Source organism: Bactrocera dorsalis, chromosome 2, assembly GCF_023373825.1.
Source record: "Bactrocera dorsalis isolate Fly_Bdor chromosome 2, ASM2337382v1, whole genome shotgun sequence".
Lineage (NCBI taxonomy): Eukaryota > Metazoa > Arthropoda > Insecta > Diptera > Tephritidae > Bactrocera > Bactrocera dorsalis.
In genome coordinates, this window is record NC_064304.1 from 75718719 (window position 1) to 75737511 (window position 18793).

The 18793-nt window shown below is 34.9% G+C and overlaps 2 protein-coding genes across 8 annotated transcripts in view; one reads left to right on the forward strand and one right to left on the reverse strand.

The window, feature by feature from the left end:
- The window catches only part of LOC105226404 (dnaJ homolog subfamily C member 16), a 623397-nt gene extending 606651 nt beyond the window's left edge, over window positions 1-16746 (reverse strand). The window contains exons 1-2 of one of the 7 annotated variants that reach the window (XM_049449949.1): window positions 15551-15682; window positions 10406-10531 (exon numbers count right to left, since the gene is read on the reverse strand). Coding sequence is in view for 3 of the 7 variants with exons in the window: in XM_049449953.1 (XP_049305910.1) it covers window positions 15551-15717 (167 nt within the window). In the remaining 4 variants the exon portion in view is untranslated. Of the gene's footprint in view, window positions 1-10405; window positions 10532-15550; window positions 16220-16323 lie in introns of those variants that run through there. The other 6 variants (XM_049449953.1, XM_049449948.1, XM_049449946.1 and 3 more) reach the window with 6 other exon arrangements.
- The window catches only part of LOC125776613 (uncharacterized), a 217393-nt gene that overhangs the window by 180822 nt on the left and 17778 nt on the right, over window positions 1-18793 (forward strand). The window lies entirely within an intron of this gene.

Genomic DNA, 18793 nt, shown 5'->3' on the forward strand with positions numbered 1-18793 from the left:
AATTACTATTATTATCAATTAGTTATAGGTTAAACTTCTTTTTTATTATTAATTCTCCATACAATCAGTTTCTTCAATAACATTTTCATGAGAGCGTCGTTTTTTTAGTTCCTAGTCAGCCGTTTCGCAGCAGTGTAGCTGGTTTAAACAACGCGAGAATTTAAAACATCATCCATATTTCGAATTGAAAAATGTTTAAAATGCTGTAGACATAATAAAAAATAAATTTTAAATTTTCCTGACCCAAGTTAAAATGCCCTGACTTTTCACTGACTATTCCAGAAAGTTCAAATTCCCTGAAATTTCCAGGTTTTCCAGGTCAATCGCCACCCTGCAATGTCATAAAATATCGCACAACATTCGGGTCTAAGTATACGGTACGGACCATAAGTTTTGGGTATATATCTCCAAAACCATTTAACCTTAGAACCGTGAGTTGCGCATTCATTATTTTTAGCATTATCATAAACTATAATTTTAGTTATAAGTTGAAAAATGTTTAGGTATATACTTAGCTCTTATAATAAGAAAGTTTCGGCGTTTTATATGCTGAGTACGTGACTCAGTGCCCTAATATTTCTTCATATATTTTGTATGAAAAAGCGTAATTTTCTAACGGTTTTGATGATTATTATGCATTTCTAATTAGTTTCGCGTAAAATTTTCAAGTGAATAGTTCTTTTTAGTTGTGACAAATATAATTTTTTGAAATGAGCGAATATTTATTTGGCCAACTTACGGCGAGAATTGACGGAAGAAGATGAGAGAATATTTCAAATTATTTGCATGATAGTGATATCGATGATGATGATGGTGGGAGAGAACCTATATTTGGTGGCAACCACCAATCGATACCCAGTAACCGGTCCAGTTTCGTAGATGATAATGCTCAACCCATTAGAGATCCACTTTTTGAAGAATATATCCGCGAGGAGGTTGTTATAGATTTGGACCCTGACGAAAGCAGATTTGATTTGTCAAATACGGCTATTGAGGGTAATTGTGGAGAAAAATATTGTGGTTTGGGAAAGAAGCAATCAAACGGTATGGTGGTCAAAGCCAAGGCAAAGCAAAAAATGGCGATCAGAACTGTCATCGGTAATGCGTAGACAATCAACGTCACCACTTACGGAAAGTTTTGGATCTAAAAGCGATGCCTTCATACGCGTCTTCCCAGCGTCTCTTGTTGAAGGTATAGGAATAGGTATAGGAAAGCTAAAAGAATAATACAAGCAAATATATAACAAACAGTCCCAAAAAAATATGACATAACTGCCAAAAATATGAAGAAGCTATCAACACATTTGAAGAAAAACGTGCTGGTGCTTTTAACTGATGAATCCTATAACAAAAAAAACACAAGTCATACATGATTATAATGAGCATAAAGGTGGTGTTAATACTTATGACAAAATAAAAACAAAACACTGGCCCATGGCATTACTTTATAATACCCCGGGTATTGCTGGATTTACGCTCCGGCTGATCTTAGTCACCCTATGTGGAACATCAATAAGTCTGAAAGGCGCAGAATATTTTTGAAAGAAATCTCTATGGAGCTAGCGCAGAATCAATTACAAAACCGATGCAAAACAAAAATTAATTCTATAACTAGAATTGCAATGGACTTCATAAATTTCAAAAGGGTTCCTGCAGTGGCGAGATCACGTAAAGCAATACAGGTAGGTTTTCAAAATTCATTTTTTTTTCAAAATTAGTTCATTTTCAAATATTTTTTACCATTTCTCTTCTTGCCACAGATAAACACTTTGAAACGGCAATAAACCAACAGCAGTTTGGGACCATTGCCTTATTCCATGCTCCAAACACTACATAAAGACGTGTGAAAAGTACCATTTTGCAAAATATAATGCCGAAGCTGATACGGTCTCCGACAATGATGAAGATGTGGACAATAACTTCTACACCCAATCAAAAAGACGTTTCAGCAGTTCGTAATTAAAAATTTATTTGATTTTCATATACCTTATTACAATAAAGACAAGTTTCATTAACTTATTTGCATAAACAAGCGAAATATTGGCGTTTCTATAAAAAAATGTATTAAAAGTCTAAATTTTCATACAAAATACATTACTGGGCACTGAGTGCCCAAGTCACGAGATTAAGTTGTGTAGCTATGTCACGGTTCTAAGGTTAAGCTACAACAACCAAATTTTCTGAGTATAAAACTTACGAGAACTTCTACCCACAGTGTGAAAATGGATGAAATCAAAGAATAACCCCGTTCACTCCGCATATAATGGTACTGTTAAAAACTACTTACTACGATTTGTCAATAAATCAACAACTTAATACGCCAGATATATCAAATTTTACCTCCGAAAAGATATGAGAAGGCTTTATAGGAGCCCGAGTGAAATTTGGACGATGGGCCTGCCACCGCCCACCCTTTGGTGTGAAACTCCATATATCGGGATCTGACCGACCGATTTGTCAAAAATTGGTTGGATCGAACCAATACTTCACTTAGCCCCTGTATATTTAATATAAAGATTTTCGAACTCGTGGTAGCTTTGCTTCGCATATATCGGCCAATATGTGAGTTATCACAATGGAAATAAGAGAGAGTATTTTATTCATATCAGAGTATCAAAATAAATAAATTTTAACAAAAACTTGTCAAAGCACTTATGTATATAAGTAATATCCGGATTTTCGAACATCCGGCTGACTTTAGTCTATATGATTGGTTTTACATCATAAAGTATTTCCCTCGCTATGATTCTTGCAAGTTGCAAGAGTACAAATTGTTCGGTTGCACCCGATCTTAGCCCTTCCTTGTTTGTTATACATATCGCTCATTTGCTGCAAGACCGGCATAAATCAAAAAACGTGATTTTTGAGTTAATGCTGCAGAATTGTTCGTTATATCATACTTCATGTTGAGTGAAAAATTCATATGAATACCTCTTATATGCTCCGCTTGAGAAGAGGTGTAAGGTTGAAGTCACCGTGTAAGGTTGTAGTCAGTTGAAAACTTTTAACGCGTTTTCTGGAAAATCGATTTTTTTTGACTTATGCCGGTCTTGCAGCAAATGAGCGATATATTTTTAACTTTTATATCCACTAACACCTCTCTACTTCGGTTCTATACATTTGTTTTTTATTAAATAGTGCATAAATTCCTTCAATTCGATATTAGAATTTCGTTGAAATCCATTTATTCATACAATAAGAAAATGGGTGCAAACCAGCAAAAACTAAATGTTACCATACTTTGTAAACGAATAAAAATAAATTAAAAAGAAATACTATTTCGTCAATATAAAATTCATTATCGTAGACGTAAAATCCTTCAGAATTTCCTTTTTTTTTGTTTGATTAATCCCGGTTTTGGTCGGCCAGAGTTTTTTCTTTTTTGAAGCGCGGCCGAAAGCCGCCAATGCAGAAAGGAATTCAATGTGAAAAACGTATAAACTGTTATTTATTTCTTTCCAATAGGATATTATTTGATTTCTTTCATATACATATTTACATAAGGTAACCATTATTATTTATAAAAATGCATCCTTTCTGTTATTGTGTAAACAAAAATAATTTAACACAAATTTAATATAAGATTGAAAATAAAAATGTGAAATTCATTAAAAATCGGAGAAACACGCATTTGAAATAGTTGAATTTTTGAACTTTAAATGCAAATATCTCCAAAACCATAAGTCATGGGCAACTACATATGTATATTAAAAGCTTGCACAAGTTGATTAGTGTTTCTTTGCACACAGTAGTATTCGGTAAAATTGCAGATGTTAAACTTGACTCGGTTTACCAAACGATCAACATTCCTTCAACACGAAAACTGGAAAGCTCTTATTCTTATTTTCATTGTCTTCGGAATGCTGAGCGATTTAACCGTAACCTCGCATCTAGACAGGCTAAAGTTTAAGGCATACTAACTGTCAAATCTATTGCCGTTGTCAATTCTGTATGTGGGCATTTGTTTTCATAGCATAATCATAAAATCAACATTTAGTTAAATATTAAAGTACAGACACAACGAATGACTAGTCAAGAAATAATAGATACTTAAATATGCTAATTAAGAATACAAAACTTAATCATCTTGTGCCCATGGACTTTTGATCCACTCCTTTATATCATTTACTACTGGTAAATCAGGCACTTCATTTTCGTTCTGAATTTGGATGTCAGAGACATCTTTCGTATCAAAATCGTCTTCTTCCATCCATAAAGCATCGTCATCATTCATTAAACAGAAAATCTCTCGGACACGTCCAGCCGCAATTCTTTGAGAACGAATTTTCGCGATAGGTAACAGCTCTTGTTTTTTATGTGATTGTTTGTGTTGATTGGCGGCTTAATATGAAGAAAAATATAGGCCACATATGCTACACGATCTTTTGAACAAGTGTGACTCGACACTAGGGCAATAACTATCATATGGAACATGTTTCAGATGGAATGATGCTTGGAGATTTAATAATATCTGTAGTAATAATGGAGCAAACTTAGCATCGTTGTCATCACTCCCTGTGACTCCATAACCTTCTGATGTCTGTTTAATTAACACAGGTGGTGGTAAATATCCTTCTTTTAATAATTTCCAAAGACTACAACGTCTTACACCGCAACATGCAATAGTTTCACATTTAACTATTTGTAAAAAATATTGTGACTCACGTATGTGATCAGCATACCAAGTAGCATTATTTTTCAACATCATAGCCTGTCCAATATCCAGTCTAGTAACAGTGGGTGCAACACATTCAGCAGCGACTGGAAAATTATCAATGACTAACTTGCTCCAAATGTCAGCCAACACATTGCCCGCACTTTCGAAGTTTCGTTTTTCTAGATCTAAGTCAGTAGTTCGATTACTTGAATCAAAATGTGACCCAAAATCATCATGATTTAATAGTACACCAGTAAGTTCGCGACTGAGAGGTGCAATGCATCGTTCAACTCTGTTAAATGCACTCCTTCCTGGGGCATTTGTAGCTATATACTCGTAAATTGCATCTAAATGAAAATATTTAAAATGTTGTAAAGCTGAAACAATAACGCGGGAACAATTTTGTAACTTTGATTAAAATTAGAATATAAAATAAAATAAAGTACGATTCGCAGAAGAGCCCCAATGTTTACAAATTTATTGTAACGAACCCTGGACACGGCGAGTATACCTCAGCAAGTTATACTTGTAAGAAGCAGGCGCAGTAAAAAGCTTGGTTACAACTTAAGTATTAAAAACAAAGTTTGTGTTTATAAATGCTTAATATTTTTTGTTTACCTATAAATTTCACGTTTGTACATCACAAATTTTGAAATGTGATGTCACAAAGCGTTTGACCCACCCCCCTGCCCCTTGTCACACAATGTCACTTCTGAATGATACCCTCCCCCCCCTTCAAGGTGTGACGTAATTTATGGATGGCCCCTTTCTACAAATGTATTTCTTGAAAAAAATAATTCATAAATTTGATATGAGTAATGATATTTTGACTATGCTTGCATAAGTTTATTAATTACTTCGATCACTCGTCAATCCATTTTGTATAAGTTTTGTGTAATTAACAATATTCAATTAAATATATAGATATTTTTTTGAAAAAATTAAATTATTTTGAAAATGTACAAATTTATTACTTAGACTTTACTTTTACAATTTAACACAATCGTCTTAAGGGGAGAGCCTGCTTTAGAGGCTTCATAAAATCGGTATTTTAATGATTATTTTGGGAGGGAAAGAAATAATTGATTCAAGCGAAATTTCTAGGCTTTATAGTGATATATTTGAACATCTTTCACAAATTTTTTGAACACGAAATCTTTGATATTCTGCCTTTGGGAAGCAATTGCCCGATGTATCTCGCAGGTGCATTTTTCGGACGGCGGGCAGGATGCAGGCCGCAATTTCTATCGAAAACAAAAAATTCAAAGAGATTCATATTTTTTAATAATTTATCTTCTAGTTAAACTAAGAAAATTAAAAAAAAGTGTAAAATCTTACAAATTTTTAAAAAATTGAAAAAAAAAGTGGCGACACGAGAGAAATGCTCGCGCACCGATCGTAAAAAATCAATAATCATACACGAGTAAACCGCATGCGTACACATTCCAATCGAACGCACTTGTGTGTCGTGTATGCCCATTGAAAATTACTGAAATGAAACTGCCATCGGTAAATGAACTGTGTTGCCTCTTTAAAGTTTTCATAGAAATGAAAACTGATCTGTCACACTCCTGAAGTGACGGTTCATTGCATGCAAAATATGTATTCCATAAGCAATATGGAGTCTTCACAAATAATATGTACAGCAATACAGTTAGTATATAATAAATTTTTGCATAAGAATACTTTAAAGAAAGCGAATCATTCGATTGATTTATTTGAACAGTAATTCATTTTTTATACATTAAAGTGTTTCTAAATAATAATATGGATATTAATGTATTGAATTAGCATAACTTTAATAATAATACTTAATATATACGAATAAATAAACATATGAGTGTATTTATTTTAATATTCATACAATATATAAATAAAATAAAAAACGTTGTACTAATAGAACATGGCATAGCTATACAACTTAATATCTGACCAGTAATGTATTTTGTATGGAAATTTAGACTTTTAAGACGTTTTTTCTATAGGAACGCTATTGCTTATTGCTAGAACAAGGTATTTTTATTGAAAAATATAAAAATGAAATAAAGTTTTAGTTTCGAACTGCTCAAATGGATGAAATCTTCGCTGTATTTTTGAAGCATTTTGATTGGGTGTAGACGCTGTTGGAGTATTGTCCACAACTTCATCATTGTCTGAGCCCGTATCCGGTTCGGCGATGTACTTTGCAAAATAGCACTTTTCACACGTCCTTATATATGTATTATATGGTCAAAAGCTGCTGTTGTTTTACTATCAATCTTAGCAGCTTTCCCACCGCCGTTTCAAAGTGTTGATCTATGACAGCAAAAGAAAATGGTGAAAAATATTTGAAAATGAACTAATTTTGAATTAAATTAATTATGGAAGCCTACCTGTATTGTTGGGCGCGAGATCGCCACTGCAGGAACCCTTCTGAAATTTATAAAGTCCATTACAATTTTTGTTGTAGAATTATTTTTTGTTTTGCATCGGTTTTGTAATTGCTTCTGCGAAAGCTCCATAAAGATTTCTTTAAAAAATATTTTGCACTTCTCAGATTTATTGATGTTACACATAGGGTGACTAAGATCAAACAGCCTGAACGCTGCAATTCCAGCATGTAAATAATTTCATAGGCCAGAGAATCCACGTAGCATTTTCTCAAAAGTATTAACACCACCTTTATGCTCATTATAATTATGTATGACTTTTAGTTTTTTTGTTACAGGATTTATATCCTCGCTGGCATGAGCAGTTGACAGCACCAGCACGTTTTTCTTTCAATGTGTTGAAAATGCATTGATTTTTAGACACTGATTCAAACACACTCCTCTTTTTGCTTCTTCAGAAGATGTAAACAGTTTTGACAGTTGCGGCTTATTGTCGGTTATTGTGCCCACTAAGGTTGTATTCCGCAAATGCAAATATTCCAAGTCATAGCTTGTGAAAAGGTTGGGCATCGTGATATTCATACCCTGGTCCAAATATCGGTTGCCTGGTCGCAACCATCGGTATTTCACTAATTCGTTTCTACCCATTTATTTTATATTAAATGGTACAAAAACAGCATTCTTTTGATTCAGTGTTAAGTGTTATCTTGTGTATATATTTTACGAAAGAAACAAAATAAATAATACGACAATGGGTATTAATATTACATATATCACATTATTAGATTTTCGCTTAGAATAACATCTTGCATTGGCGGCTTTCAGTCGGGCTTCAAAAAAATAACCCTAGTTGGACCAATACCTGGGCGTCTTCACTTATTTTGCGTTGAAATCTTTTTTACGTTAGCGGCCTTCGGCCGCTTTTCAAAAAACCACCACGGCCGATCCAACACCAGGATTTATCAAGATTATGAAAATTCTGAAAGATTTTACGTTACGCAAATATCTCAAAAAACCCTAAGGCAGCGGCAAATATATCGCTCATTTGCTGCAAGACCGGCATAAGTCAAAAAAATCGATTCTCCAGAAAACGCATTTAAAGTTTTCAACTGACTACCGCCTTACACGGTGACTCCAACCTTACACCTCTTCTCAAACGGAGCATATAAGAGGTATTCATATGAATTTTTCACTCAACATGAAGTATGATATAACGAGCAATTCTGCAGCATTAACTCAAAAATCACGTTTTTTGATTTATGCCGGTCTTGCAGCAAATGAGCGATATATATATATTTTTTTTCTTGATCTGGAAGACCTCCTCTATCGGGGGATGCTATTCTAAATCACAATCTTTCCATGCATATGGATTTTTTGTTATTTAAATTTAATAAACAACTTGGTAATATTATATAATAATATTACGTAATAAAATAATAAAATACTTAGGTTACGCCGGGTATTTTTTCGTTCAGGATTAGAGTACTACGCGAAAGTACTTTGGTCACCCCAGGTATACGCTCCCTAGGTATTCGCTCGGTTTATTTTTTTAGAGCGCGGCCGAAAGCCGCCAATGCAAAAAGGGGTACTACGCGAAAATACTTCGGTCACCCCGGGTATTCGCTCGACCCGGGTTATTTTTTTAAAGGGCGGCAGAAGGCCGCCAACGCAAAAAGGAGTACTACGCAGAAGTGCTTTAGTCACCCTGATATGATATAAATTTTATATTGTCATAGATTTTTACTTATTTATGTTTATTAAATATAAATCACATATTATACATATGCATATGTATAGTATATGGCAGGGATGGGCATATTAGCCCTCAGTGGCATTTTGCCCGTGCGGGCACGAGTGCACATTTTGAGGGCTTGGTGAGGGGATCATCGCGGGCAAACATGAAGAGGGAAGTGAGAGCAACGTATTTAACGCATATATGGGAAGTTGCACTGTGGGTAATAACTGAAAAATTGCCTAACAATTTTAAGTTTCTTTGTAACTACTATAAATTTATAAAATATAAGACAAATAACAAAAAGTATAATAAATATTTGATTTTAGTAATCATTTTTTTTTTTAATATGTCTTTCTACCAGCATTTAATTTTGTTTATTTGAAATAATAAATTATATGTTTGGTTTAATCTCATTTGCTATAGCCATTGTACCAAAATTTAAATCAGGTAACACACTTCTGATTTTAGATATAATTTTCGAAGCAAAAAGTTTCAAACCAGGTTATTTCTTTAAACTTCCTTATAAAAAGTAATTTCAATAATAACTTCAGTTTATGAACCACTGTTTCTTTAAACACCATGACCAAATGAATCTTATGAGAGCGCATTGTAAATAATTACTCAACAACCCTTCTACCACCCGCCAATCGTAGAATTCCCAACGACTCAGCTGATTGCTCTCTCACACCGCAGGGTTGCCAGGCTCGATATACTGTAGTAATTATAAAAATTGTCTTCAATATATTTGAAATTTTCTTAAAATAACCCAAATTCAGAATCGAATGCTATTATTTACAAATATATAAACTAGTTTTAATAGCTTGATTTCAGTTTTGATATATTTTATTATGAAAAATTATAATTGAAAACTTAAATGTGTACAAAACTACATATGCGTATTGAGTAATGGCAACATTGTTCGAATGAAAACGAAAAAAAAAACGCTTGCCGCTCGTGGCGAAGGGAGAAGATGTTTCTGCCATTAGCGTTTGTATTCTATTTGTGTGCTTAGCCACTCTCAATCAATAATGACATACCGCGCAAATATATTTTTATTTGATGATTTCTTATATTTTTTGAAAATATGTGCTCCCTTTCTATAGCGCATATTATTATTTTAATCCATTTCCAGAGGCAACTTAGATTTTTAAAATTTAACAAAACAATTGTAAAAAAACCTCAATTCTTTGAATATTTTGATAAAACAATCAAACTGAAAATATCGCAAATCATATATTTAAATAAGCATTTTCATTAAATGGAACTGCAATATGTTTCAACACAATATATAAATATAATGGTCACAAGTATCTTTTCTTTTTTATATTTGCAGACATGCATATGTACGTATAAAAGCCCACAACTTGAGAAAAGTTTGCCCAATTGTAACTAAAATGAATTTTTACAACTGGCATCACCACCATTAACTGATCTATCACATGTACAGTGGTGTAAACAAAACAGGAACAACTATAGGTGTTGTGACGTTTTAAAATGTGCTGTTTTCTTATTAAATAAAATTGTTTTTAGATACAAGTATAACTTATATATTTTTTCCTAACAGTGATTCGAATTTCTCACCATGCAAAGGTAAATAAAAACAAAATTTAATGCGAAACTCTAAACCCTGCAAATTATTTTTACCTCTTTTTGTTCACACAACTGTACAATTCCGATATGAAGTAAACTTCCGCTCTTTAATTTGTGTACAATGTCAGTATTGCCGCAACCACTCTGCCAGAGATAAAGAGATGTTTAACTCCTCTCTCACTGGAAGTGAAAGAACAATTGCTAAACGTCAAAACCTACTGAACTTTGACAGCTGTGCCCATCCCTGGTATATGGGAAAAGTGTCCAGAACTCAATTATAACTTGGCAACGCTCAAAAACCGAATTTCCGCATAAATAGGGTATGTGCGGATAGGGGAGCTTCTCCAGAGGAGGAATATCCAAAAATAATAATGAAATAACTTATATTTTTCAAAATATTCAGGATTAAAGATTCAAAAATTTGCACTAAAAACACAAGTTTCACTAATTTTTTTTACATTTTTCACTTGGTATATTTAAATATACACTTTAAACATTGAAATAAGTTCACATTTCACTTTTATTTTGTAATATTTTACCTAAATTTTTTAATTTTAAAATCATATATCAAACTCATTGTTGCAAAGGTTAGATTGTTTACAATTATGAAGAAAACAAGCGTTGCCACATCTTAAACACCAAAATTTGTAGGATTCTTAACGATATTTCTTTGTTTGTTTCTTTGCGTGATCCTTCTTTCTATATTAATTATAATAAAAAATACTTTCCAACATTTTTCAAGTTATAATATTGAGTTGTGAAAACTTTTTCCATATACATATGTATATGTATGTATAATATGCGATTTATGTTCAGTAAAGACAAATAAGTAAAAATCTATGATATTATTGTAAAATTTATATCATATCGGGATGACTGAAGTACTTTCGTGTACTACTCTTTGCGTTGGCGGCCTTCGGCCGCGCTCTAAAAAAATAACCCTAGTCGAGCAGATACCCGGGTTGACCGAAGTACTTTCGTGTAGTACTCCTTTCTGCGTTGGCGGCCTTCGGCCGCACTCTAAAAAAATTACCCTGGTCGAGCCCATACCCAGGGTGACTGAAGTACTTTCGCGTAGTACTCTTTTAAATCCTGATCGAGCCAATACCCGGGGTAACCTAAGCATTTTATTATTTTAATACGTAATATTATTATATAATATTACCTAGTTGTTTATTAGTACATTTGAATAAGAAAAAATCCATATATATGGAAAGATTGTTTATACTCATTTCAATTTGAAATATAATTTATAGACACACTTGTTTTTATTAGAACTAAGATTGCTAAATAAAAAAAGAGGAATTATATCGAAATAAAGGAATTCAGCGAATTGCTCATATTTGCTTATTATCATATGCCAGCGCTCCATTCCTTATAATTGTTAGCACATAACTGATGCTCACTACGAGTGTAAAAAGTATCTTTTAAAATAAAGATTTCTTAGGTAAAAACCCTACAAAAAGTGAAAAATGTGGATGTGTTTAAATGTTTATAGTTTAATTTAATTAATTTGACGTAAAAAATGTCCGAAAAGTGCGTTTAATGTGGGGAAATAGCTTGTTGAAATATCGGAATTTTGGGAATTTTTGAACTTTGAAGTCGAATATCTCGTAAACTAAGCGTTTGCGGATTTTTTAATCAGGAGGACTTCCCCTTCTACCTTCAGATCGCGGCGCCAAAGAAATCGGAATTGTGCCATTTAGTGAAACATAGATAAATACCATGTATTTTTAGTCCAAATTTGTAACCTTTTAAAAGGCAATATTTAAAAAATATAAGTTATTTTTACACTACTTTTGCATATTCCTCCTCTGGAGAAACGCCCCTATCGTTACACACCCCATTTGTACGGAAACTCGTTTTTGGCTGGGATTCAGAATAGCATTCCCGGATTTCGGAAATAAAATGGATATCTCTGGAAAGGTGACGTTCTCCAGATCACGAAAATATATATATATAGCTGCCGCTTATAGTTTTAAAGATATTTGCATTTAAAATTGGAAGATTTACAACTTTTACATAGATAATTTGTGTACTTTTTCACTTATATTATGCACTTTTCACTTACTAACACTTCACTATAACGTTTCTGTATATTAATTTTTTTAATATTTGTTGTAAATAAAGCTTTATTGTAATTATTTTATTTTAGTTAAATTCTCTGCATTTGCACGATAAGAAAAGCGTTACCACGGTTATTTTTTTTTGAAGCGAGGCCGAAGGCCGCCAACGCAAAAAAGGAGTTCTATGCGAAAAAAAATTTGATACACACCGGTGTTGGACCGACCAGGGTTATTTATTTAAAGCGCGGCCGAAGGCCGCCAATGCAGAAAGCAATGAAATACTAAAATACTGTGGAGGAAATCCCGTTGGAGCATTATTTTACAAATTTAAGTACATATAAAACAAATTAAGGCTTTATATTTCTTAACGATTTCAATATACCATCTAATACGTGTGCTGGGAAGCATAACGGTACTTTGCATATGTTTACCCATATTTAAAAATTTGGCGTTATGCAAAATACGTTTTCGGTGTTATTCGGCGTTATTGAAAATAAAAATATTACAAAAGTGGAGTTAAGTGGAGCCTTATGCGTGTTGGCAACTTTAGTATACCATCCCACGATTTCGGGGTTAAAAGTGATATGGTTGAAAAGAGCTGATGCTCCAGATTAAGAAAATATATAATTGTTGCCGCCGCAAATTTATGGTTTTCGAGATATTTGCATTTAAAGTTGAAAATTTTGCAAATTTTATCTTGCAATTTCTCGATTTCTAGTAATTATTTATTTCATATTATGCACTTTTTATGAACTTATACTTCATTACATTGTTTCTACATATTTATTTTTTAGTAATTATTTAGTTATTTGCTTAAAATAAGCATTTTATATTTTACATAATTTTCATTCCATGCACAATAACAAAAGTATTCCGTGTTTACAGATATTAATCAACACATTTATCAAACGAATAAGAATGGATATAAAAACTCAAACGCAGAAAACAAATACGATCTGAAATAAATTTTCCATTGTAATACAAAAAGTTTTAAGGCTTATAAGTATGTTTAATCTAATAATTTAATAAAAGGATCATAATGATTATTTGCAATACAACAAAGGTAAAACAGGGTAAATATTAGTCCATTCTTCTTTCTGCATCGGCGGCCTTCGGCCGCGTTTCGAAAAAAATTACCCTGGACGATCCAACACCGGGGTGTGTCAGGTATTTTTTTGAGTAAAACTCCTTTTTGGCGTTGGCGGCCTGCCCGATCAAAAATCATGATGTATGAAGAAAAGGGGCAATGATTTATGTATTTGGGGTATAATCTTATCTTTTATTCATTTTTATTCGTTTGATAAATGTGTATTTATGGCAACACTTATTATCTGTCAACACGTAATACTTTTGTTATTGTGCATGGAATGAAATTTGTGTAAAATATAAAATGCTTATTTTAAGCAAATAACTAAATAATTACTAAAAAATATAAATATGTAGAAACAATGTAATGAAGTATAAGTGCATAAAAAGTGCATAATATGAAATAAAGAATTACTAGAAATCGAGAAATTGCAAGATAAAATTTGCAAAATTTTCAACTTTAAATGCAAATATGTCAAAAACTATAAATTTGCGGCGGCAACAATTATATGTTTTCTTAATCTGGAGCAGCAGCTCTTATCCAACCATACCACTTTTAACCCTGAAATCGTGGGATGGTAGACTAAAGCCGACCCCAAGGAGTCTAATACCGAGAGAGCAATTGTGCCCTGTACACAAGGTTCCAAAGACTATTCGGAAAGTGGGCAAATTTCGGTATTTTGTGTGCTATAGGGGCACGTGCACAAAAAAGCCACGTGTTGCAGTAACCATCGGGACATGGTTTGAAAATGTCCGCATCAGTGTCCCTCGGGTGTATTTTTGATGTACTGCTTTGCGTGTCGTATGTCCCGCGAAGAAATATTGCGCGAGGACTATACAAATAAGGAGAAAACTTTGTCATCTGCAACAATATCAGACTGGTATAGTTTTTGCCGAGAGGCCGTGGTAATATACCAGTTGGACCAATATGAACAAGGAAAAATTGGTGGTCCGGGAAAAACTGTTCAGATCGACGAGAATAAATTTGGGCGGCGGAAGCACAACAAAGATAATAGTATTTCCTTATACAATGAATTTAACTCTAATAAGGTTTTGTTTTACATTTTAGGCAAGCGCGTATAGGGACACTGGGTTCTAGGGATGATTGAAGATGGTAGCGAGGACATACGCCTCGAAGTAGTATGTACTGACAAACTTCGAACGGCGCACATTTTAATTCCTCTGATCCAGAAGCACGTGGCTGAAGGAAGCATAATTCGGACGGACTGATGGCGGGCATATGACACATTACCAAATTTTGGGTACGTCCACCAAAAAGTGAATCATACTGACGACATCAACCCTTTCGTTTCCGAAGATGGTGTTCATACGCAGCGCATTGAGTCGCAATGGCGCGCAGTGAAACGTTTCTTCTACATAGCCAATTATAATCACACCGCCAACTTCGCCGACGTCATCGTCGAATATATGTAGATATGTGGCGGCGATCTATTCAAAAACAAGGAAAAGATCCCTTTGTATCATTGATAGATGCAATTAAATATGTATAATGTATATACATAGCACTGAAACATTTTGGTTTTCTTTATTCTGATTTCTTGTCCATGCAAAAATGTTGGCTGGGTTGCATTGGTTTCAGTTTGTATCGAGAAATGAGCAAGAACACCGATTTTTGGTCATTTTCAAAGGGCTCCCAACAGGTCTATAGGGGCTCGAGGGGGGGTTTATTAAAAAGTTCGATCCTTCCTCTTTCCAATAAGTGGGCGTGAAGGGGGTAGCCCCACCCTGTTTTTCTCCATAAACGATACTTAACCGGCGCGATATTAAACATTCCCCGCATAAAGTGTGTTGAAAGTAGTGAAATGTTCAAATTTTTTAACATATAATACATCGAATATCTTGTAAACTAAGCGTTTGCGGTACCTATAATCACGAGGATCACGGTTATAGCGACGCCTAAGAAATCGGAATTGTGCTCAGCCATCGTTTCAGCTTGTCAAGCTATACCAGTTCAGGATATAATAAATACGAATGTGTATTTCAGCATCTACACACATAAGTATGTACATATGTATCTTATACTCACCAAACCCTAACCAAATGCTTATATGCTCTTCTAATGTCTTGAACTGTTGCACGATTTACTACTCCGAGAATTTCATATGGATCAGCCTTGTCTGTTGATGATACCATTAAGCCAAAAAAGAAGACTCCACTTAACAACAATAAAATATATTTTATATTCCTACACATTTTAACAGTTTTAAATGATTTTTTCAGAATGCAATAAGTATACAGCGGACATGAATATCGATACCTAGTTATCGAAGGTAAAAGGACGAAGTTAAACGATTAGGAATAAATATATGAATACGTAAAGCTGCATTCACACACGGACTCTTCTGTCGTTCATTAACATGTCTAATTTGATGTCGCTTATAGCTTTTGCACACATTTGCGTGCATATTTACATATCACATACAAAAACTACGAAGAGGTAGAGCATCTCCTGAATTCAGGGATAAAATGGACATGGGGGAATAGAGAATGTTCTGCAGAAAGAGAATATACACATATAGACACAATTCCGATTTCTTTGGCGCCGCGATTTGAAAGTACCGTTGGAAAAAGGGGGTCCTCCTGATTTAAAAATACATAGGGTTATAGGTAACGCAAACGCTTAGTTTACGAGATATTCGAACTTAAAGTTCAAAAATTCGCAAAATTCGAACATTTCAAGAAGCTATTTCACCACATTAAACACACTTTGTTCACATACATATTTCACTTCAAATTAATTAAATTACACTATAAACTTTTAAATAAATCCACATTTTACACTTTTCGCAGGTTTCTTACCTAAAAAACCTTTATTTTAAAAACTCCATTTTACACTCGTTTGAACCGCATTTGTTTACCAAAAATTACGACGAAATGGAGCGCTGCCATGTCATGATAAGGCAATTTCCTGAAATTCCGGGTATTCGCTCGGCCAGAGTTATTTTTGTAGAGTGCGGCAGAAGGCCACCAACGCTGAAAGGAGTACTACGCGAAAGTACTTCAGTCACCCCGGGTATTCGCTCGTAATATTATAATATTATCACACGATTTTACTTATCTGTGTTCATTAAATATAAATCACATATTATTCATATTGTTGCGAATTTACTCCTTACTAGTTTACTTTACTAGGTTCGTATCTCTGGATTGACAAATAAAACCGTTTAATTCACTTCAACAAAATCTCTTTATTTTACAACTCGTCTACACTATAGCAGTTTACTCTTAGCACTGGTTGATTACGTTGTCACTGCCACGGCTTATATAGCCACGCACTTCTCGCTGATGCCGACGTGTCCTTCTAGAATATTGGGTCTGGAAATTACAAGAACATAATGCTATACGGCGCCAAATGCAGACAGCCGTGGCGCCAGACTCAGCAATTGTTTAAGTAGACAAGCAGACGGCTGCGGCGCCAGATGTCTATTGTTTCGACAAGCAGACAGCCGCGGGTCCTTCCCAGGCTGTCTGCAGTTTCGGGGACAAGCCTTTCTTTCGAAGTGGATTGTACAACAGGACCAGATCACCTTCTTCAAAACCTTTTGAATTTGCCGCTTGATCGAACCGGTCCTTCATCTTATTGCTCATCAGATGCGTATGCTGTCTTACCATTAGATGCAATTCATTCATTTCTTCCTTTAAGGCAGAACAATAATCTCCATCATTTCTTACAGCTGTAGGATTCGTTCCAAACTTAAGATCAGCAGGGAGTCGCAGATCAGATCCGAAAATAATCTTTGCTGGCGTGTAACCAGTTGTCTCGTGCTTCGCTGAACGATACGCCAGCAGGAACATCTGGATGCACTTGTCCCAATTCCGTTGATCTTTATCAACGATTTTCCGCAGATGTTCTTCGAGCGTTCGGTTGAATCTCTTCATAATTCCATCTGATTGTGGATGTAACGCTGTTGTCCGTGTCTTGTGGATGCCCAATAATGTACAGACTTCTTGGAAAATGGAAGATTCGAAATTCATGCCTTGATCTGAGTGTAATTCGACGGGCACTCCGAAAATTATTATCCATATTTCTACAAACGCTTCGGCTACTGTCTTCGCTTCCTGGTTTGGTAAGGCATATACTTCCGGCCATTTACTGAAATAGTCCATGACAACCAGAAGATATTTGTTTCCGGCCGTACTGGTTGGGAACGGACCTGCAGCATCCTTTGCGACTCGTTCAAATGGTGATCCCACGTTGTACTGTTGTAGCCTACCGCGACTTTTGACTTTAGGACATTTAGCTGCCATGCACTCTACGCAATTACTTATCCATTCTGCTATGGAATCTCGACAACCGATCCAGTAGAACCGTTGTTTAATCTTCTCTATAGTTTTTGTAATTCCAAGGTGCCCTCCACTAGGTCCATTGTGATATTCTTTCAACACTTTCGGGATCATGGACTTCGGTACTATGATCAGCAGACGAGACTGTTTGGCATCTTCGCTTTCCCAGGTACGATGAAGGTATCCATTAACGAGGTTTATGCTGTTCCATTGGGCCCAATATGCTTTTGCCGTTGGACTCTCGCTACTTATTTGTTCCTTTGGTGGTCGTACCCCATTTTCTTTGGCTATTATCAGCTTTGCAAGATCAGGGTCCTCCAGCTGATTGATTTTGATGCGGTGAGGAGTCCAATCATCTTCAGGTTCTATATTCAGTAATCGCACGTCGATTATACCTTCTTTTCCTTCTGATTTAGAGCAATGTTTACATTCCAGTGGACAAGGGCGACGTGATAATGCATCCGCATTTTTGTGGTGAATCCCCTTTCAATGTTCCGTTTCGAAGTCGTAATTCTGTAATCTTTCGATCCATCGTGCAATTTGGCCTTCCGGATTCTTAAACTGTAATAACCATTTTAATGCTGCATGATCAGTCTTCAGCAAGAATCGTTGTCCATACAAATACTTGTGGAAATGTTTTACACATTCCACCACAGCTAGTAGTTCTTTTCGCGTCACACAGTAGTTTTTCTCTGGTTTCCCGAGCACTCTGCTGTAATACCCAATTCCTCTTTCTTGTCCGTCGATGAGCTGAGACAGGACACCTCCAATTCCATAAGCGCTCGCATCTGTATCCAGGATGAATTTCTTTCCAGGTATTGGATAAGCTAACATCGGCGCCGTACAAAGTAGTTCTTTAAGCTGCTTCAGGCAAAAAAAAGCAAGCCAGGTGCCACATCTGGGCTGTAGAGCAGCTGCGGAAGCATTGGGATCACTCGGAATATTGCCTCTTTGTATCTGGATCATACTCAAAGATCCATGACTC